This window comes from Phalaenopsis equestris, unplaced genomic scaffold (genome assembly GCF_001263595.1).
Source record: "Phalaenopsis equestris unplaced genomic scaffold, ASM126359v1 Scaffold000224, whole genome shotgun sequence".
NCBI lineage: Eukaryota > Viridiplantae > Streptophyta > Magnoliopsida > Asparagales > Orchidaceae > Phalaenopsis > Phalaenopsis equestris.
The window spans coordinates 4,354,774-4,378,217 of NW_018164666.1; the positions used below are offsets into that span (position 1 = coordinate 4,354,774).

Genomic DNA, 23,444 nt, shown 5'->3' on the forward strand with positions numbered 1-23,444 from the left:
ATATATATATATATATATAAATGGAGATAGGGAAAGCTGCTCATACAGGCCCACAAATCATGCAAGTATTGGAAGGTATGTGAAGCAAGGCCACAAGGAACCAATCAAACTTAGAATCTCGCATGTGGGGACTTTGTTAAGTAGCAAATACACAAATCTTCGCCTCCAATTGTCTCTTAAAACGCAAAAAATCCCTCTTTTCCGCTTCTCCTCACCTTTTTGACCATTCTTTTTTATCTAAAAGTTTTTATTCTTTTGCCAAATGGAACCCAAAATTGAAGATTTGTGCAAGATATAATATATCTAACAATTGAAGATTCTAAATCAGGTCGCAAAATAAAAATAAATGATTTTTTATCACATAAGATTTTTTTTATTGGCTTATTTGATTTTATCACATAATTTTATGTATTTGTATATCTAAAATTTAAATTTTGATTTTTCTTTGCATTACACTGAAATTTTTAATGATTTATAAAATATTATTGATATTAATTTTTTTAGGGGTAAAATACATATTTTCTTGCATATATTTTGATGGACCGTGAAACTAAAGTGTTATAAAAATAAATATCAAGGATTAGGTATTAGATATGCAAATACAACGTAAATTCTTCAAATTATAATAAAAGGCATTCTCCATTCTAAGAAAGTCATAATGAGTGGATGATTCATTGATTAGAGACATAAAGAGTTTTATATGGTATCAAACATAAAATTATTTAAAAAAAAATTAATTAAATAACTTACTAAATTAGCCATAAAACCAAATAAGCCAATAAAGCAGATTGTTTGTTTCACTTTTGTAATTTTTTTTAATTTAATTTTTTTAAAAAAGTTGATTGCATTTAATAGGATTTACTTATTGTGGATGAGATCATGGCTAGATGGTTGGTCATTTCTCCGCACACCAAACAGTCCAATTCTCGAAGCTCGCCAACAAAAGAAAAAAAAAAACTTTTTAAATCAAATTAATTAGAATCAAACTAATTTTTTAATCTATTTTTATTCGTAAGAACTAATGAAACGGCTCTATTTTGGAGTGAGAGTGTGCAACAAAATAAGAAAAAAAATAGAGCTTGATTTAACAAAATATGAAAAAAGCATAACTTAGAATATTCTTATTGAACTTTTTTCATGATAAACTATAATTTCAGATTAATATAATACAAAATGTATATAATGGCAGTCATGTATTGTTGGTTATTAAAACAAATAAATATTTACATGCATGCCACTTAATTTCTATATATTTACATATATGTCACATAAACTTCAATTATTACTTGTGTATAAAAATGTGTATTTAACTTTTTAAAAGGTAAATATTTTATGGAATATGAAAGATTTTGGTGATATAGATATCTAAAATATATGTTTTAGATATGTAAATACTTAGAAAATGGCCCTTTTTTATGAAGATTTATAAACGTACCACTCAATTCTTATGTGTATTTGCACATCTAACCCCTAAATTTTAATTTTTATATACATGCTACAATCCCTATGCATGAAAAGATGCATCACTTTTACCAAGTTAAAAATGATTATACTTTTGATGCCATATAAAAGATTTATGCGGTATAATGTGCAAAATAAAGTTTAGGGTTTATGTTCAATACATAAGAATCATGTTGTATTAAATTTTAAAGTTAAATTTTTTTTCACGTCTGCCTATTAACTTTATTAAAATCTCCAAATAATTTTCTCGGGAGTTTAAGACGATCGTCGGGCGATAACTTAAAATATTGTATGGATAGGCTTGTTAAAGTGAAAAAGCCGAAACATTTTGAATATTTAAAATTTTCAAATAAATGATTAAATCCGGCTTATTTATAAATTTAGTATTTATTAAAAAAAATTATGAACAATTAAAGTTCATATATTTCTATAATTTATTGAGAATTTAATCTAGAAAAATGCGGGTTGAACTTTTTATTATCTATTTAATGTTTAGATCAACTTATGACTGATAAAAGTAAGTGTTGGATAATTTTATAGATACATAAAAATTTAGAAGTAATAAGGAAACCGTTTTTTTAGCAAAAAAATTTTATGTGCGAACTCTTGACGTGCATGACTTATTTTAGGTTATTTTTGGGTGATTTTCAATAATCCTGAAATAACTCAGAAATAACCTGCGGTCTTTATTTCTAGGTTATTTCGGGATTATTGAAAATAACCCATAAATAATCTGAGAATAACTCAGGAATAACCTGCGCCGCACGTAGAGATACGTCAGGTGTCTGGACAGAAAATACGTGTTTTTTTAGAGAATAATAATGCAATGTGAAAAGCTTAAAACATTTTAATTGTAAGATAATTGGAACAATATGCTTTCATACTTTTAATAATATAACATTTTATAAAATAAATGATTTTTTTTTTCATTAATTAATTTAGGACATATTATATTACTTTGATGGAGAAATTTTAAATATTTTAAAAAATAGATAAGTTTATGAGCCGTTCACCATCACAACTAAGCTTTAAGATGGGTGCATATTTATTAATGGATGGCCCAAAAGGTATTCTTGGTCGCAGCGTCCTTAAGCAATTATATATATTTTCATTGAGACCCTAAAGGCCAATTGTAATGTATAAGAATATAAAAAGGCTAAATTTGCAAAACAAAATTTATTGGATTATTATTGGCTTCATCAGTTTCTTCTTTCTTCCGTGTTGGAGGAGGATGATCAGAGGGGGGGGAGAAGGGGGTGATGCTTCGCTTCTTGTAATGTGAAAAATTACAGGAAGACGAAACGAAGAGCTAACGCCTCCATGGATCCTCCTTTCTTCGGTGGGTTTCCTCTTCTTTCGTCTTCATCTCGTGATTTCCGCCGCTGAGTTTTTAGCCATTACTCCGTTATTTTTTTTTTTTTTTGCGCGGGATGGTCTGGATCTGCTAGAGCCATCAAATTTTGAGTGGAAATCATTCCGGTTGAGGTCAATATTGGATATGTTAAGGGCTTTTGAGGGTTTGGTTCCTCATTCAGGCAAATTTCTGCTATGGCTTTTCGTGGGTTTTTTAGGCATTGCAGGGGACGATAGTTGTGCTAGGGTACGCTTAGGCTTTGGAATTTCTTCTACTAGTACGCTTTCTAACTCTTCTCCTCCATGAAAGGACAAAGCATCTTTTCAATGGAAAGTAGATGGTTTGTGCTTGATTCTACCTTCCGCTTCTTTGTTTTGGAACGTTGAATCCTTATCTCATGTTTAATATCCGCTGATTTGCTGGTAAAGCTGAGCCGAGTTGTCGTGCTCCACGTTATTGGTTGCCCTGAGAAGTCTAGTTTCGTGTGTATTCTTCTTCCTGTTCTGAATATCTTAATTCGTAGAATTTCAAGGCAGTTTTTCCTTCTTTTTTTCTTGTGGCGAAGTGTTCCGTAGATCTTTTGTAGAATGAGATTCATGTAGAACGGAGTCACAATTTGTATTGGTTTATGAAGATTTTTTTTTCTAGGCACCTCCACCATGCATGTTAAGCTTGCTCTTAAAATCCAACATTATTTTGAGTTGGCAAAATATGGTTTCAATTGTTATGTAATTAATTTGGCGTGCAAAGTGTTATTTTATTCAATATTAAAGTTATAATATTTTCATGCAAAAAAAAAAAAAAAAAAAAAAAGGAAGAGTTTTGATGTTGAAGTTGGTACAAGTTGAGCGAAGCATCTTGCTAATCAAATACAGTTGCAAACTGAGGGCTTCATGTCGTGAAAAGTTTGAATATCACGAACTCACTATTAATTATTTATATCTTCTTTATTGTTACTTTTTTGGACGGCATTTCAATCCATCGAATTCTTACGATGTATTATTCGTTATGCTGCTTGTTTTTATTATATTGGGTTTGTATTCTGCAACAGGATATGTGCTTGACCCATCAAAATGCCAGAAGTTAAGCATCAGGGAAAAGAGAGAGATTGTTTGGCAACTGGCCAAATGGCCTGAGAGCGCACCTGAAAAGCTCCAGACATGGAGCCGCAGGGATCTCCTACAGATTCTTTGCGTGGAGATGGGAAAGGAGAGGAAGTACACTGGCTTAACGAAGCACAAACTAATAGAGAATCTCTTCAAAATCGTATCTGAGAAGAAGTCGGGTAAGTATGTAGATGACACAGATTCAACTGGGCATCCTTCCAGGCTTGATCCTCCAATCCCAGTGAAAAGACAGAGGAAAAATGATCACCCTTCACGTTTGCCAGTTGAAGCGAATGTTCTCTCACTTAGTGATGAAAGTGAAGCTTCAAAGAGCACCCGTTTGTGCCTAAATGTAGCTTGCAGGGCGCCTTTAAGTCTGGAGGATTTGTTTTGTAAAAGATGTTCTTGTTGCATCTGTCATAATTATGATGATAATAAGGACCCGAGCCTATGGCTGTTTTGCAGCTCAGAAGATTTGAGTCATGGTGTTTTATGTGGTTTATCTTGCCATCTAGACTGTGCCCTGAAGGATGAAAGAACTGGCATGGCAAATAGCGGGCAGCGTTCAAAGCTTGATGGGAGCTACTGTTGCGTTCAATGTAGAAGAGTGAACAGCTTGCTGGGGTAATATATTTTCTCTGCTTTTTCCTACAATGCTAAAGTTGTGTTACCATTTTTCTGATGTTCTTTCAGGCATGCATGCATAAATATATTAGATTTCTAAATAAGTATTGTAAGATTTCTAAATAGATTTCTAAAGCATGCATAAATATATTAGATTTCTAAATAAGTATTGTAAGATTTCTAAATAAGTATTGTAAGTTTGGATAAGGTGTCTGCGTACATTTGGTGTTCTTGTTCTTCCTTTTGATGTTTGTAATCTAAAGCTTATGCCGAGGAATGTTTTGTTGTTTTGACAGTGCATAGGATAGTCATTTTATTGTAGCCAAAAAAATATTAGCATGAGTACTACCAAGAAATCTCTACGTCATTAACATAATATCTCATTGTTTCTTAAATGGATCTCTTGCCATATGTGTTTACTCAGGATTATGCTTATATTTTGAACCTTTTTGTATTAGAGATGCTATTTGTTAGATTTATTTTAAGTTCCTCGCATATTAAATTGTGAAAACCATCTTTGTAGGTCCAAAGTCTGGATGAAAAAAGTTAAGGGCTGATGTTTGGTCGACAACTTACCTTAAAACTAGTATTAAAATTAATGAAACGATTTCAAATGTGAATTGTTTGTTAAGAAATTTAGCTTGGTGGTTTCTATGCTTACATTTGATCCTTACAAAAAAAAGGAGAAAACTGATATAACTAGTGCGTATGAAGCTCTTATGGAATTCAGGGTTTGGTTGGATTCATGCACAACATGTTTCCCTTTCATCAAACCCAGTATCTTGATGTCACATTAGAGGTAACTTTTCTATTGGATATTTCTTCATGTTTTCGAATAAAAGTAAAAGTCTCCATCTTTGGCATTAACAACTCAGATGGATATCTATCACCATATGAAAGTATATAAAGGTATAGAATACTAATCTTCATGCATTATCCATTATGAATACAACGCTTGATCAACTGTTGTTTGGCTTGAATAGCTTATCTCCTAAATGTCCCAGACACTGAAGTAGCAGTTTATATCTCATTTTTCTGGTTAGTTGATTATGGCAAATTTTGCAGTTTCTTCAATTAAAAGTATGAATGCTAATCTCCAATGCATTATCCATTATGAATTCAACGTTTTATCAACTGCTGTTTGGCGTGAATGGCTTTTCTCCTAAATGTCCCAAAAACTGTAGTAGCAGTATATATATCATTCTTCTAGTTAGTTGATTATGGCAAATTATGCAATTTCTTAAAGAAAAAGTTAGAAAATTTTGGAAAACTGGATTGTTTTGAGCATCTCTTTTCTACTAATAACGATAAATTTGACTGCTGTGGCACTTTAGACTATTTTTTTGTTTCTGTTATTTTTAGCTGTTTTTAGTATATTGTGTCTAATTTGTTTCGAGTTAAATAATATTTATGTATAATGTTTAAGGAGCTTCATATATATCTTGGCTTTTATCTGAAACTTCACCAACTTATTTGATTCTTGTTAGGTTCTTCATTGATTGGCCGCTAATTGTTTCTTGGCCTGCCACAAATTGTACACTTGTAATTATGTTTGTTGCTTTGCAATCAACCATGCATTACGACCTTGCATTATTCATGCAATGAGAAGAGGTTGCATTTGGTGTTTTGATAGTTTTAGGCTTAACTAAAATAATTACAGAAGCAATGCCCTCACATGCAGGAGATTCCAGGCTTCCAGCTCAATGTTTATACATCAATTATATGTAGATGTCTGTTTATATTTGTTACACATCCCCTTATCCATCATGAATTCTAGTGGTTTCCATTAGCAAATATAATTTTTGGGATTTTCTTCCGCTTTGTTCGAAAAATTGGTTTGTTTGTTAGTTCCATCCTTCAATATTTTTTCGAGTATCCTTGATGTTCCATAAAAGTGTTGGCAGCAAATTGTACTGTTAGAAATAATGAATTTTTTAGTATCTTGTTTTGTTTGGTTGGGTGTGATTTGAATATGAATCTTAATTTTATTGGTGCTGTATGCGATTTTGATTTTTGAATGTGTTTATCTGATTGATGCTTTTACTTTGCTCAAGGAAAAATAAAGGCCCACATTTTTGTGTGTATCAAACTCTGGGTGAGTGGAAACTAACCCAAACATATATGAGCAGAACATGTTTAAATTATTAGATTTATCCAAATGGTTGGGCTTTTTTAAGAATAGATATATATTAAACCTTATTGCTTTCTGAATTTTCTCTCATTTGTCTTGCAGATGCTGGAGGAAGCAACTCATAATTGCAAAGGATGCTAGGAGGGTTGATGTGCTCTGCCATCGGGTTTCTCTAAGCCATAAGTTACTCAATGGAACCCAGAAATTTCAAAAATTGCATGAAATTGTGGATGAAGCAATGAAAATGTTAGAATCTGAGGTTGGCCTTCTACTTACCCCGCAATACAGGGGTCATGGGATTGTTAACAGACTTACTGTCGGTGCTGAAGTCCAAAGACTTTGCGCCCGAGCTATCGAAACTGTAGATACATTGTTATCAAGTGCTCAATCCGCAAATTTGCAATTCCAACGTAAGCCATTTACAGATTTACCATTACAGTTTCTATGCTCATCTTGCTTTTAAAAGCTGCACTTTGTTTGCAGAAGCTGTTTCAATTCCATCTGAATTCATAAAATTTGAAGATAAGTCATCATCTTCACTTATTATAGTTTTGGACTCTGAAACTTACCATCCATTTTTATCCGAAGAGCTGTTTGGGTATAAAATTTGGCATCGTAAAGTTGATGCAGTTGCATATCCTGCCGAGCCAACTTGTAGACTTTATAAGCCAAATAGAAAGTTTCTAGTAACTGGACTTGTTCCAGGCACAGAATACATTTTTAAAGTTATTGCATTTAGTGAAAGAGTAGAATTGGGGAATTGGGAAGTAGGAGTGAAAACTGATGATTTGATAAAAAAAGAGGCTATTATTCATCCTGCCGCAGAAGAAGCATCACCAAAAACTAATAGCAGCGGCCTCTCAAATCCCTCTTCTGAAGCAGATGAGTCTCATAATACAGGCATATATGCAGACTTGAATAAATCTCCTGGTAACAGTTATTTTGGTTATAGAGAAAAACCTGAGGTAATGGTTTCAGAAAAATCCTGTGATCAAATCTATAGCTGTAAAGAAATGGATGAGGAAGAAAGGCCAGGCCTCTCTGGATCAGCCCTGGATGAGGAACCCAACTCTACATTGAACACGGACTCCCATCGGGACTCGAACAACTCAACGGAGCTCAACCAGCCATTAGACATTCCTAAATCAGAAAATGCATCTACAGCTCCCATCGGTAAAGAGATGGTTCTTGTTCCATGCCTTCCTGCCACTGCTGGCAGGCTGGAAGCTGGATCTGCCAAATCCAGCATTAATTTACTGCTTGGGACTGGCATTCCAAAACCAGAGAAGGAGCCTGGGAGCTCATCAAAGAAAAGAAGTGGGCAATGTGATGAATTCTGTCAGGAGGATGGACCCATGGAAGGGGACTATGAATACTGTGTTAAAGTGATCCGGTGGCTGGAGTGTGATGGGTACATAGAAAGCAACTTTAGAGTCAAATTTCTGACATGGTTCAGCTTGAGGGCGACACTACAGGAGAGGAGAGTTGTGAGTGTTTATGTTGATACGTTGATTGATGATCCCGGGAGCCTCGCTGGTCAGCTGGTTGATACATTTTCTGATGCCATTTGCAGCAAAAGGCCACCACCAGTGCCAAATGGGTTCTGTATGAAGCTATGGCACTGACTATTGGGCTCTTTCTACTTCTTCCGGTAACTTCGTCTGAGAGATTCATTGGATATAAATTGTTGCATTTAATTCTTATTTGAAAGTGTTATTTATTTCATCAATGATTTCAGGATAAGTGATTTAAGTTTAATTTGTAAGTTATACCATAGCTCATTTGTCATTGAACCTTTGATTTATATTACACTAGCCTTCAGTTTCTCAGTTTAAGCAGTCTTCTTTTCTACATTCTCTTCTTCCTCCATTCTTTCTTTGGTTGCAATTTTTTTGATTATTCATTATAGCTTTTTTTTTAAAAAAAATCTAATTTTTATATGGAGAAGTGGATTTCTGGATAGACTTTTTTAATGTCATTGCTTCCAGGGGAGCCCATGACCATTAAAATTTCATGTATTTAAATTATTCGCCCACTTCCTTATCATTCAGGCTGGATAATGCTCTATTCTAACATTATGAAGGATTTAAATTTTAAATTTTCAAAATAGGGTAGATTTTTTTTTTTAAATGTTTTTTTGGTCAGTATAAATAATGTTGATATTGTTGCATATTGATTGGGCATTAATCTTCTCAATTTAATCTTCTTAAATTGGGCTACATGTATTTGCTCGTATGCACGTCATTCTTGAGCTTTTTTTTGTTAAGAGTTTGGGTTTTCAATCAAAAGATTTTGAGTTGATAGCCTTGTATATACGATTTGTGTATTTCTACGATTAAATTCGCTCAAATGTAACAAATAGCGCACCCAAAACATCACTATACAAATTTAACACAAAGTGATGTTTTTGAACTACTGAACCAATGCATTTACATGCCATCATCAAACCATTGGGAATTTGATAAGGATGAGAAATATATAAGTTGAGGTTTCCTCATAAAATTTTACATTTTAGTGAGAATTTGAAAAATGGATGAAAGAGGTGCTGAATTTGTAAATAGCAATGTTTTTGGTGCTATGTATGTAATTTCCTCCCAAGCAAAAAAAAAAAAATATATAATATGGTAATCTAGAAAATTATATTAGAGCCTTTTCAATGTATCCCCCAACAGTTTATATAACTGTTTTAAGACCAACTTTTTAAAAGCAATGCAGGCTTAGAGAATAATTTAGTTATTTATTTATTTTTGAAAGAATTTGCTTAAGGGCAGACCTCCCAATCAATCGCCATGTTCAAATTCGAATTCCGTATGGTCTAGGATTCGAACTCAAGTCGAGAGGAGACTTACATAGAGCCGCCACCAACTCACCTACACTTTGTGCACAATTTAGTTCTTGTGTATTCTACTTGAAAGTTTTGATTTATATCTTATAAAGTGTGAATGTGTGATTGACTTGGTATTTATTGCTATTTGTAAATAAAAAAATTTCTTTTAATTCAACTGTTGGATATTCATTATTAAATAATTAAGTATAAATATCAAAATTTGGGTGTTAGATATGTAAATTCATAAGAAGTGTGTGTCATGTATTTCTAAATCACTTTTATGTTACGAAAGGCAACAAATGAAAAGGCTTAAATTTGCATGCATAGCTACGGGGCATGCATGTAAAAATTGAAGTAAACATTGAAATTTTGGTGTTAGATATATTGAGTGGTATGCATGTGCTTCCTTGCACTCAAATTCAGACTGATAGATGATGAACATGGCTCAAACCACCATACAAATTCCGCAAGTGTAATTATAATTAATTATTTGTCAAATGAAATCAATTCATAAAAACATTATAGTATTTAGACATCAACTTATGCAAATAAAAGCATTTGTCTGACTGTGTATGAACACATTAATCATCGATCTAATGTACTTAATTGCCGTGATTAATGTGAAGTTCAGAAGTTTGCATGTAAAACATTACTTAGTCATAATTTACGTAATAATATTTCTTATTTTTATGCTATTAATCATAATATGAGAGAATGATTATTTAGAAGCCACTGTAACACCGCTTATTTTAAACCAAATACATTTTTCTAAAAAAAATTCTTAGTGATAGACATCAAAATACAATTTATTTAAAAAAATGAAGAATATATTTCTTAAGTTATACAAATTGATTATGTTTCAACGTGACAAGAAAGCATTTCAATCATACACTAATTCATAATTATGAAGCCCGAAAAAGACAATTCACCCGTCCGAACTTTCAACAACCCGAAAATAATAATGTTTGCACTCCTTTGAAAATAATTAATATGTTAATTTCACATTAATTGATCCACTTAAAAAAGACTGGATAAAAATGTTTCAGCTCCTGAGGATAAGTTTGTAATTTCGAAAATGTCAAATTTTGGCGTACGAAGAAAAAAAAATATTATCCTTGCTTTGTGGGTGGTGGAATCTGACATGAATAAAATGTTTCTTTATTGATAATGTTTTTGACTCTGAAAAAAATTAAAAAAGAAAAGGCAGAGCAGCGTAGTGATTATTGGCCGGGAATCAAAGTGGAGCTTGAAAATGTTTTTATTTATTTTTATTTAAACGTGTGAATTGACTTTTAGGTTAATTTTTTTAGGCAGGTTTGATTATTTTGATATCTACTTCTGCCTTTTTTTTTTTGGGTAATTTAAAAAATAGCATTGGCTTTTTTATGGAGTAAGTTCGATATATATATATATATATATATATATATTAAAAAAAATAAAAAGAAAATACAATTATCGTTTAAAGAATACACATCAGAAGTAATTACTGTAAAAGAAGCAGGATGGATTTGCTATAAACACAGGACGGTGTTTTTTTTTTCTCGTTAACAAAGCATTTTAAATTATAGAAGTTTGATTACTAAAAGGGGTTTTAATTAATGGGTTTCTATCGATATAATTTATTTTGGATGAATTTAATTCCAGTGAACACAGTTTGTATTATATTGAATCCGAGAATGTCCGGGAAACACGCCAAAGATATATAGGACATTTCATAGTGGAGAGAGAGAGATAGGGAGAGAGAGAGAGAGAGAGAGAGGTCAATTATAGTAAAAGAGAGTCTAGCCTTTTATTCAGAACATAAACCTCTTTTTTATAAGAATAGATCTCAGTGTTATAAAAGTACATATTAGTCACCTTATCATTAACTTCTTAAATATATTTTTTAGTAATTATAAAGTTATTTGAATACAATAAGATTAGGAAATTGATTCGATTGATAAGAGTTTGTCGATCATACGACAAGCCTCAACCCTATCGATATTTAATTTGAAAGAATGTTTCATGTCCATTGTCCCGAGGGCTAATCACTGCCCTGTGAGAATTCTCCTGGCACGTTTCACCGATCGTTCGAGCATGATACTCCTCTAGCCGTCATGCAGCCTAAAACGGTAGTCAAGAACTACGTTCAATCGGTCGTTTTTTCGTCTTGAATCGTTCATCTGTCTTGAGATTCGTGCTGACATATTTTGTAGTACATATTCTTTATTATTTTGAAGTTTATTTTAAACTATCACAATGACAATTTTTTACTTTATTCAATCAATATTATATATTGTAAAAAATTATTATTTGAACTTGTACGATAATAATACTCTTGACTGAATCTTTCGTGAATCAGTCAATTTAAAACAAGTCATCTGTTAAAAGATGAATGTAAATCAATGCAGGGAACCAAAATTAGGACAATCTAACAATAGTTGTTGACATGTCATAGACTGATCAAGTGAGCGATCGACTGGCTAGAAAACAATGGATTAAAGGCCGACCGACCAGTGCTCAATCGGCTCAGAGGCTGGTTGTCAAAGACTAATCACTTGAGAGTCGATCAACCTAAAATTGAATAATCAAATTCGGCCGACCAAAGAGGATCAGGATTTCAAATGTCATTTTATAATAATTTCAGCCCCCTATAAATAAATGCAACAATAAATTTAATGATTTTCTTTGTTGAAACTTGGGAGAAAGAGGATACTTTGAAGTTCTCTCCCTCTCTCTCCCTCTCTCTCTCTCTCTCTCTCTCTCTCTCTCTCTCTCTCTCTCTCTCTCTCTCGCTTTTTTCCTTTACTCTCAATTTATTAGATACAATTGACAGATAAATTTAGGTTCAACAAATTAAGCTATTGTCCATTTAATTTTTCAGTTATTTATTATTATTTTATATATAAAAAAAATTAATCCTGAAGGTGAATTTCAAATCATCAAAATGGACCCATTTAACCTTCATCAGAGTGGGCTCCAATAATATTAACTCAGTTACACTATCCGTCTGAATAAATATATGAACTCCAATTCATAATTTGACAAGTGCAAGCCCACCTCATAGTTTTTCTCATTCTAAAAATTATTAACTCAAATCATTTGATAAGAATTTTAACTCTCCTTCATTGATCTAATAATGAAACTACAATTACTTTTCATGCAGATTAAAAGATTCTACCAAGATTAAATATAATGAGGAATAATTAAATAGTAATGAGATCCAACCATACAAAAGGTGCCATTATTCGCTTGTTAAAATTAAAATAAAGAGATTAACATTGTTGGGTCCCACGCCCCGTATGTGAAAAATGGAGGATTATTTTAGCTGGCGCAAAAAAATTTATCGAAACAATTTTAAATGAAAAACAGGATACTCAATAGGACACAAACGAGACAAACGATGCAAGTAACCGATCCCATTTAGTGGGATAAAGACAAGTTATTGTTTAAAATTAAAATGTAGGAAGCACGGAAATTTTCTAAAAATATCATGAAATAGAATAAATTGAATATATTGGAGCACAATTAGTCCTACATCAAGAACCACTTGATTCTCTTGTGTTTTCTAGAGTAACAATTATATGTGATGATAATTTTAAAAAAAAAGGATCGAGATACTTGATAAAATAAAATTCTTTCCTAGATATTTAATAATTTTTTTCTATAATATTTCCCAAAAATTGATATTTTCTGAGTGATTTTGGATCCATGTAAGCATGAAAGTGATATTAATTAGACAAATACAATATATGGTTAGGGGCTTTATTAGACCAACATTCCCCGATGCATGTATTCCTTTATATTTTCAATAATTATAATTATGTATGATGGATGATGTCAAATAAAAAAGTACATGATAGTCAAGAAATTACCAAAATTTGTCTAAAATATTTAAGGGATGTATTGTTAAGTGGAGACGGTCCACGAAAACGAAAAAAAAAAAAACTGCTCCCGCCTCCCTTCCATTACGCGAACGTCTCCCGCCCCACGTCACGTTCGGTCCGCATATATTCACGAAACTGAAGCCTCACCTACCTCTTGTTTTGCGAAACAGAAACTTTCTTCCTCCGCTCCCTCTGTGTGAGTTTCTGCTAATGTTGAAGGAATGATTTGGTTCTTGCGTTGAAGACAGGAAGAAAGGATTTGCATTGAAGACATGAAGGAAGGATTTCTTGCTTGTGTTGAAGACAGGAATAAGGACTTCTTTTTTGCGGTGAAGTCAGGAAGGAGTTCTTGCTTGAGGTGAAGAAAGTAAGAAGGAATTGTTGCTTGTGGTGCTTTCTTATGGTGTTTCCTTTTCTTTGCACTTGTCCTCTGTTGTGGCTCTCGGATATAGAGAGAGGAAGTAAGAAATATCTTTCTTGTAATTGTCGACGTGGTCAGACGGTGTAAATTCCTCAATTAGTAAAATTCTCTACAACTCCGTGGATGTAGGCAATTTGTCGAACCACGTAAATCTGTGTGTTCTTTTTTGGTGTGATTTTTCACGTGCTATTTTATTCCCTTTGTCGTCAATCGGTTTAAATTTCATATACATATACCACAACAACTGGTATCAGAGCCAATGACTGCGGACGAAGTGAAGGTTTCAGGGATCAAGAAGTTCGATGGCACAAATTTTGGTTATTGGAGGATGCAGATAGAGGATTACCTCTATGGAAAGAAACCTCATCTTCCGTTATTGGGGAAAAGACCTGAAAGAATGGATGAAGCTGAATGAAATTTGTTGGATAGACAGGTTTTGGAGGTTATTTGATTGACCCTATCGAGGTATGTTGCACATAACATCGTTAAGGGGAAGAGACTGCATATCTTATGGCAGCCCTTTCAGGTATGTATGAAAAGTCATCGACGAATAACAACGTATTTCTGATGAAGAAGTTATTCAATTTGAAGATGGAGGAAGGTACGTCTGTTGTACAACACCTGAGTGATTTCAAAACTATCACAAATCAATTATTGTCTGTTGAAATTGAATTTGATGATGAGATACGTGCACTGATCTTGTTAGCTTCATTGTCAAACAGCTGGAAAGCTATGATGATGGCTGTCAGTAATTCTGCAGGTATCAGTAATTCTGTCAGTAATTCTGCAGGTAAATCTAAACTGAAATTTAAAGATATTCGTGATTTGATTTTGGCTGAGGAGGTGCGCGGGAAAGATTCTGGCGAGATCTCAGGTTTGAGTTCAGTATTAAATGTTGATTCCAGAGGGAGATCACTTGACAGGAACTCAAACAGGGGAAGATCAAAATCAAAGAACAAAAGCAGGAGCAAGTTAAGGCCTGGTAAACAAGTAACTTGCTATAATTGTAACAAAATTGGCCACATAAGAAGGAACTGCATGAATCTTAAGAAGAAGAAGAATGACAGTGCAAATGTGGTAACCAAAGAATCACATGATGCGCTACTGCTGGCAGTTCATAGTCCTGTTGATAACTGGATACTGGATTCAGAAGCTTCTTTCCATACAATTTTCCATCGGGAAATGATGCAGAATTATGTTGCAGGTGACTTTAGGAAAGTATATCTGGCAGATGGAGAAGCTCTGAACGTGGTAGGAATGTGAGATATTGACATTGCACTTCCAAACAAGAACAAGTGGACTCTGCAAAAGGTCAGATACATTCCTTAACTGAAGAAGAACCTTATTTCTGTTGGGCAACTTGATGAATGTGGACATTCATTAGTTTTCTCAGATAGTACCTGGAAGATTACTAAAGGAGCATTGTTATTGGCTAGGGGTAAGAAAACTGGTGTGTTATATATGACTACTGACTTAATTAACAGTGTTGATATTACTGTTGCAGACAACCCAACAGAGTTGTGGCATTGTAGACTTGAACACATGAGTCAAAGAGGTATGAAGGAACTTCAGTCCAGAGGCAAGCTACCAGAACTGAAGTCAATTGATTCAGCATGTGCGAGAGTTGCATTATGGGGAAGTAGAGGAATGTCAGTTTCTTGAAAGGTGGCAGGACGCCAAAGGCAGGAAAGCTAAATCTTGTACACACAGATGTGTGGGGACCTTCTCCATTGGTATCTATTGGAGGATCTCGTTACTATGTCACATTTATTGATGATCATAACATAAAGGTATGTGTTTATTTCTTGAAGTATAAAACTGATGTATTCAGTGTGTTCAAGACTTGGAAGACCATGGTTGAGACAGAGACATGCTTAAAGCTGAAATGTCTGAGGTCTGATAATGATGGTGAGTACATTGATGGTGGGTTCAAGGAGTACTGTGCATCTCAGGGAATCAGGATGGAGAAGACCATTCCAGGAACACCACAACAAAATGGTGTTGCAGAGCGCATGAACAGGAACATTAATGAGCGGGCTTGAAGCATGAGATTGCACGCTAGACTACCAGCAGAAGCGATCAGTATTGCAATTTATTTGATCAACAGGGGTTCATTTGTTCCATTAAACTGTGAATTACCTGAAGAAGTCTGGAGTGGGAAAGAGGTCAAATTTTCTCACCTTAAGAATTTTGGTTAACTTTCTTATATTCTCATTAATCCTGATGCTCGTAGCAAGCTTGAGGCTAAGTCAAAGAGGTGTTATTTCATTGGTTATGGAGATAAGGCATTTGGATATCATTTTTGGGATGATCAGAGTCGAAAGATCATAAGGAGCAAATCATAAGGAAGTCGGAAGATCATAAGGAGCAGGAACGTGGTTTTCAATGAGAATGTTATGTACAAGGACAAGTCCAGTACAGTTTCTGAAACAACACTGAAGGAATCTGAGTTGGTAAAGTTTGATGATTTACTAGATGTCGCACTGCATGACAGAGATGCAGGCGACGAGGGGAGTGGATCCGGGGCATCTACTCCTAGTGTTCCATAATCAGTTTCAGAGCAGTCTACCCCAATAGTTGCAGTTTGCAGGTAAAAAAGAGCTAAACGTTCTCCACAGTGTTATTCTCCAACTTTAAACTACATTTTGCTGACAGATGGTGGAGAACCTCAGAGTTATGAAAAAATCTTGCAAGATGAAAATTTGAGCAAGTGGGAGCTAGCCATGAAGGAGGAGATGGATTCTCTGCTTGAAAATCAGACTTGGGAGTTAGCAGATCTTCCAACTGGGAAGAAGGCATTACACAACAAGTGGGTGTACTAGGTGAAGACTGAGCATGATAGTAGTAAGATGTACAAGGCTAGACTTATTGTAAAGGGTTTTCAACATAAGCATGGTATTGATTATTCTGAGATTTTCTCTCCTGTGACGAATCCTGTGACAGATTTTCTCTCCTGTGACGAAGCTTACAACCATCAGAATGGTACTGTCTATGGTGGCTATTGAAGATCTCTTCCTTGAGCAGTAGATGTGAAGACAACTTTTCTTCATGGGGAACTTGGAGAAGACATCTACATGCACCAACCTGAAGGGTTCGTGGCACCAGGAAAGGAAGAGTCAGTTTGCAGATTGAAGAAGAGCTTGTATGGCCTGAAGCAAGCTCCTAGACAATGGTACAAGAAATTTGATAATTTCATGCATAGTGCAGGCTACAGCAGATGTCAGACAGATCACTGTTGTTATGTCAGGTATTTTGACAATTCATATATCATTCTATTGTTGTGCGTGGATGACATGCTTATCGCAGGTGCTAATATTGATGAGATCAATAATCTGAAGGAGCAGATGTCAGAGCATTTTACAATGAAGGATTTGGGAGCGGCAAAGCAAATCCTTGGCATGGTAATTGTCAGAGATAGAGTCAGAGACATGTTGAGACTCTCTCAGGCTGAGTATGTGAAAAAAGTACTTAACAGGTTTTATATGGATAAGGCCAAACCAGTTGACACACCCTTGGGAAGTCACTTTAGACTCAACAAGAATCAGTCACCCAAGTCAGAGGAGGAACAAGATTACATGAGTAAGATTTCTTGTGCTTCAACTATTGGTTCACTTATGTATAATATGGTTTGTACCAGACCTGATATTGCCCATGCAGTGGGAGTCGTTAGCAGATTCATGGTTAGCAGATACATGAGTAATCCTGGACCTGGAAAGGAACAATGGGAAGCAGTGAAGTGGATCTTGAGACACCTAAGAGGCTTTTCAGGAACTTGCTTGTGTTTCTCAGGAAAGAGTTTAGAGGTACGTGGCTATATTGATGCTGATCTAACTGGAGATATTGATACTAGAAGAAGTACTACATGCTATATTTATGCTATTGGTGGCACTGCAGTATCATGGGGCTCTAATATGCATAAGACAGTTTCGTTGTCTACTAGAGAAGCTGAGTATATAGCAGTGTCAGAGGCTACAAAGGAGATGATATGGCTACCGGGCTTCTTGAAAGAATTGAGCAAGAAGGATCAGAAGGTCATACTCTACAGTGATAGTCAGAGCGTCATATTCCTTGCCAGGAATCCAGCATTTCAGTCCAGAACAAAACACATTCAGATCAGGTATCACTTCATACGGTCATTATTGGATAACAGATAATTATTGCTTGAAAAAATTTATGGAAGTCAGAACTCTGCTGATATGTTGACAAAGGGTGTTACTCTGGAGAAACTGAAGTTGTGTGTAGCTTCAGTTGGTCTTCTGGTGTGAAGACATGGGCCTTGAGTTGCAGAGGTGGATGACAACATGTTTGAGGAAAAGGACTACGCCACCAGTAGAGGATATCAGTTTGAGGAGGAAGAACGTTGTAGTCTATGTACCGGTCTCCAAGTAGGAGATTTGTTAAGTTTAGACGGTCCACGAAAATGAAAAAAAAACTGCTCCCGCCTCCCTTCCATTACTCGAACGTCTCCCGCCCCACGTCACGTTCGGTTCGCATATATTCGCGAAACTGAAGCCTCACCTATCTCTTGTTTTGCGAAACAGAAACTCTCTTCCTCCGCTCCCTATGCGCAAGTTTATGCTAATGTTGAAGGAATGATTTTGTTCTTGCATTGATGACAGGAAGGAAGGATTTGCGTTAAAGACATGAAGGAAGAATTTCTTGCTTGTGTTGAGGACAAGAAGAAGGAGTTCTTTCTTGCAACGAAGTCAGGAAGGAGTTTTTGCTTGAGGTGAAGATAGTAAGAAGGAATTGTTGCTTATGGTGTTTCCTTTTCTTTGCACTTGTCCTCTGTTGTGGCTCTCGGATATTGAGAGAGGAAGTAAGAAATATCTTTCTTGTAATTTTCGACGTGATCAAAAGGAGTAATTTCCTCAATTAGTAAAATCCTCTGCAACTTTGTGGATGTTGACAATTTGTCGAACCACGTAAATCTGTATGTTCTTTTCTGGTGTGATTTTTCTTGTGCTATTTTATTCACTTCGACGTCAATCAGTTTAAATTTCATATATATACATCATATGTATATGTCGCCATAAATTATCTTATTCATGCACGAACCTTAAAACACATATCAATCAAGAGCAACAAATAACAAATCAAGAATTATTTATACTAATTGAGCTAAAGTATACTAATAAGAAGAGTCAATTGTCATCAAAGATGGTTCGATATGAGCCCAAGTGAGTCTTGATCATAGACTTAAAGCATAATGAGAAGCATTGAAATATATTTTGAGAATTAAATGATCTCTAAAATTTGTCTAATTTATGGTCAATTCGAGCGTCTCGATGAGACAAATCCAACAAACCCAAGATCACTTAACTCATGCATCTTTAAAGAACCTAAATATTCATAAAACCTCCTCTAATTGAAAGGACCACTCTAAGTTGTCTAATGGCGTGGTTTAAATTCATGCAATATTATGGATAATGGTACTCATGCATTAGGACGCCCCCACTTCTCCAAAGCATTACTGTTAGCAAAAGTCAAGTTGACAACTCTCACTTATGTAATATTGCTTTTGGCTGGTCAAGAGCAGATAAAATCTCATAACCAACATCAATATAGTGAAATCATTTCAACTGGGTTACGTCTCATCGTTCATTATGCTATCAGGTTTTTCGGGTCTGATGTTTGTACAACACTAGCATGTCAATATATCACTCTATCACATGAATTTACGAGCACACCACAAGAATTTATCTACCGATCCTTTCACTTCTTTATAGATATTAAGTATTGTTAATTGATCAATTTTGAGTTACAAAAACAAAATCCATCATGGATAAGATAGCTTGCTCTCATTCATGCATTCATCGAAATGGCAATCCAAAAAGATAAGAAAAGAAATATTACAACTAAGTTCTTATTGAAAAAAAATAATATTCCTATTAGATTAGTCATGAACTTGGACCAAAATATAATTTTGATTCCTTTAAATATTTAGAAAAAACTCTTTTTTTCTTATAAATACAAATTTAGTAATGATATAAAATCAAATCTTGGCAAGCTAAGCAAAAACCTTGGAGTGCTAAGGTCTCTTACAGATTTCAACGTTAAAGAGTCCCGCTACTCTGCAATTACTACGAGACCAAGGAATTCCAAGCATCTTGGGCATAATTAATGGATCAAATCTATCAAATCAACGGCCCTGATTGATTTCCATCATTCTCACCAATAAGCCAACTTCCCTCCCCTACCTCCATAAATTCGTTCACAGAAAAAACAGTTCGTCACCATTTTCATTTTTCTTATAGTAACAGATATCCATACAGTAACCTGGTTTACTCTAGTAAGCTCTTTCTGCTATAACTGCTTAGCCCATCCTCTGTTCTTCTTCAATTTACTGCTTAATTCTTCTTCAGATTTCCTCTTTTCTTCTCTGTTCTTCTTCCTAAAGCTTAAAGATTTAGTGTATTTGGAGAATGAAACAGTTGTATCTAAGAAGCAGAAGCCTGAAGCACATCTTCTTCTCTCCCTCCCCCTCCCGCATCTGCGAGAAGCGTTCTGCCGGCACTGCCATTATTTCCGGCAAGGACGAACCTGCAGTGAAGCCAGCGCAGAAGCCCACATGGAGATGCTTCTCCTATGAGGAGATTCACAGAGCAACTAATGGTTTTCATCGAAGTAATCAAATTGTGTACTGAGTACACCACCCGTGTCTAAAGTCCTCAACTTGTTTGTTGGTTTGCTTACAAAATCATATATATTTTTTTATTCTGTGCAGATAATTTAGTTGGAACAGGAGGTTATGCTGAAGTTTTCCGGGGAGAGCTCCAAAATGGTCAAATTATTGCAGTGAAGAGGTTGACAACAGCAGCCACCGATGAACAGAAGGAGAAGGAGTTCTTAACAGAGCTAGGAACTGTTGGTCATGTCAGGCACCCCAATGTGACTGCATTTTTGGGCTGTTGCATTGATCAAGACCTGCATCTCATCTTCGAATTCTCTTCTCGTGGCTCTGTTTCATCGAATCTCCATAGTATGCAACTGATTCAAGAAGAAAATCTAGTGATTTCACATAAAAAAACTCAGCTTGATGTGTGGTTTTCGTTGATGTCAATTATGCAGATGCAAATTCACCTCCAATGGAATGGAAACTCCGGTATAAAATTGTGGTCGGAACGACTCGAGGTCTCCATTATCTGCACAAGGGATGCCAGAGAAGGATCATTCACAGGGATATCAAGACATCGAACCTCCATTATCTGCACCAAGGGATGCCAGAGAAGGATCATTCACAGGGATATCAAGACATCGAACGTTTTGCTGTCGGCGAGCTTTGAGCCTCAGGTTCATCTACATAAATAATGATTAATGTTCTCAACTTTGGCATAGAACATTTTTATGATAACATGTAATGTTAAATGTTTGTTCTTTTTGTTTTCAGATTTCAGACTTTGGGCTTGCAAAATGGCTTCCATCAGAGTGGAATCATCGCTCCGTCGCACCGATCGAAGGCACCTTTGGGTTGGTCATTTTTCATGTCATTCTATTAGATTTTAGCTGCATAATGTATAAATATATATGTATGATTAATTAGGTGCTTAGCGCCAGAGTACTTCACGCATGGGATTGTGGACGAGAAAACTGATGTTTTTGCATATGGAGTATTCATATTGGAGATGATATCAGGGAGAAAACCTGTAGATGGATCCCACAGAAGTCTGCTTAGCTGGGTATTCATCTGAATTATAATTATATGTTTCATGACATCATTTTTTCATTATCATCTCTTTCAGCTTCTAAATAAAGATATTTTATTGCAGGCCAAACCCTATTTAAATGATGGAAAGTTAGAAATGTTAGTAGATGCAAGGTTAGGAGAGGATTATGATATTAATCAATTGAAGAGACTCACCTTCATAGCTTCCCTATGCATCAGAGCAAATGCAACATGGCGCCCTTCCATGACTCAGGTAATCACTAACTAATATGGTTATAATTTGTTATCATTTTTATTTAATTAAAAATCTTTTTTTTTTAAATTCAGATATTACAACATACTGAAATTGATATAATATACAGTAATTCCCAGATAATTTTATTTAGGAAAAAAGTTAAAGATATTGTTGGTGTTGGTGAAGAAAGATTGGGATATTAAATAATGAATAAGAAAACTTTACCTTCCAAATAAAAAATGATTAGTATCAGGAAAATATTTGATCAAAGTTTGGTGATCTACAGCCTTCCATGCTTATATATTATTCTTTCATTGTCACTTCCGCTACTCAATATGATGTTGCTTCTGTATGAATGAGAAGAACATTGCCTTATATATATATATATATATATAAGTAAAACAAAACATATTCAGGGTTGACGTTACTATTCTGTCTGTCGCTTTGGATTAAGAGCTAACATAATTTGTAAGAAAAAAAAAAAAAAACATAAAAACAGCTTGAAAGATTTGACCAATTCAAGAAAAATGACAATTAATGTCTTCATCTTTATGTTTAATTTGCTTCTATTATTGCTTTCATGCGCATGAAAAGCCAGCCATAAGATTTAAGATTAGAAAGTTCTGCTTATTTCTTATTTACGTTGATCAGCAAAGGACCACACACACCTATCTTTCACATGATGCTCATGTAAGCAATAGTTTATAGGTTGGAAACTTTAATTAATATGATGGTGATTTATAACAAGGCATGAAATTGTTTGTTTCACCTTTTAAAACTTAAAATGATGAAATTTTTTATGTGATATGAAAGACTTTGGTGGCGTAAAATGTAAAAAATTAAAATATAGGAGTTAGATTTGTAAAAACATAGAAATCGTGTCATATGAATTTAAATGATGCATACATACATATACATATACATGTGTAGAAACACGTGCCGCTTATCATAACATAGCAAATCTATATATGATGTTAGGTGTTGGACATCATCAATAACGGCGACATGTCGTCGGAGCGTTGGAAGATGCCAGAGTCGGAAGAAGATGAGGATGATGAATTTTGGATTTTTAATGATCTTGATGATTGCGACTCACCAACATCATCATCATTATCATCAATGGGCAGCTCCTAACGGCATTACTTTATTAGTATTATGTGATCTAATCCATGTTTTGAACATGTATGAAACAACTATATGGAGATGGATTGATGAATGACCAAACCTAACCCCATTGGAAAATTAAAAAGATGGGGGCAGGAATGTATATTGTTAACCACTCATTTGTAGCAATGTTGTTGTTTTCTGTTTTTTTGTATGTTGTTTTTATATGGTCAGTGAACTTAATTATCCCACTAAAAAAATAAAAGTATAATTAATAATTAAAAAGATGAAATAAAATTTCTAGAACTATTGGTCTATATAGTTTTGGGTGAAGATGACTAATGAGTTACATAATCAGAATGATTAATTACATAATTAGATGTAGAATTAGGAAAATAAATTTTACTATAAGAATAGTTTTCTTTACGGTTATGTGGCGGTAGAAACTATTTGAAGCCGACAAGAAAGGAAATTTTTGTGTGTGGAACACGCATGGGGTTATCGTGTGTTTCATTTGTAATTGGTTTGCAAAAATGCACATGCCGGATGTAATTAATTTTTTATTAAACGAATTAGCCAGTCTTAATCAGTAATTTGGACGACTTAATGATAATTGAATAGATTAGTTCCACGCATTCTTTATAAAAGT

General features: G+C 34.5%; 2 protein-coding genes across 2 annotated transcripts; both read left to right on the forward strand.

Annotated features, from left to right (window-relative positions):
- Positions 1-2,613: 2,613 nt before the first annotated feature.
- On the forward strand, positions 2,614-8,506 carry LOC110023449 (VIN3-like protein 2). Its single transcript, XM_020722874.1, has 4 exons — positions 2,614-2,800; positions 3,867-4,545; positions 6,779-7,086; positions 7,160-8,506. Exons 1-4 carry the CDS (start codon positions 2,782-2,784, stop codon positions 8,299-8,301), a joined length of 2,148 nt encoding a protein of 715 aa, XP_020578533.1. The 5' UTR covers positions 2,614-2,781; the 3' UTR covers positions 8,302-8,506.
- An 11,398-nt stretch (positions 8,507-19,904) lies between these two features.
- Positions 19,905-22,957, forward strand: LOC110023489 (probable receptor-like serine/threonine-protein kinase At5g57670). The gene is made up of 8 exons (XM_020722939.1): positions 19,905-20,417; positions 20,518-20,772; positions 20,862-20,982; positions 21,047-21,083; positions 21,181-21,260; positions 21,334-21,469; positions 21,560-21,709; positions 22,670-22,957. Exons 1-8 carry the CDS (start codon positions 20,216-20,218, stop codon positions 22,823-22,825), a joined length of 1,137 nt encoding a protein of 378 aa, XP_020578598.1. The 5' UTR covers positions 19,905-20,215; the 3' UTR covers positions 22,826-22,957.
- The last annotated feature ends 487 nt before the right edge of the window (positions 22,958-23,444 follow it).

Excerpts from the sequence above, each read along its gene's own strand:
- LOC110023449 (XM_020722874.1), top strand. Across the intron at positions 4,546-6,778 it reads AGAGTGAACAGCTTGCTGGG|ATGCTGGAGGAAGCAACTCA; the intron begins GTAATATATTTT and ends TTTGTCTTGCAG. Across the intron at positions 7,087-7,159 it reads CGCAAATTTGCAATTCCAAC|AAGCTGTTTCAATTCCATCT; the intron begins GTAAGCCATTTA and ends CTTTGTTTGCAG.
- LOC110023489 (XM_020722939.1), top strand. The coding sequence starts at position 20,216 with ATGAAACAGTTGTATCTAAGAAGCAGAAGCCTGAAGCACATCTTCTTC. Across the intron at positions 20,418-20,517 it reads AACTAATGGTTTTCATCGAA|ATAATTTAGTTGGAACAGGA; the intron begins GTAATCAAATTG and ends TATTCTGTGCAG. Across the intron at positions 21,084-21,180 it reads CGGCGAGCTTTGAGCCTCAG|ATTTCAGACTTTGGGCTTGC; the intron begins GTTCATCTACAT and ends TTTTGTTTTCAG.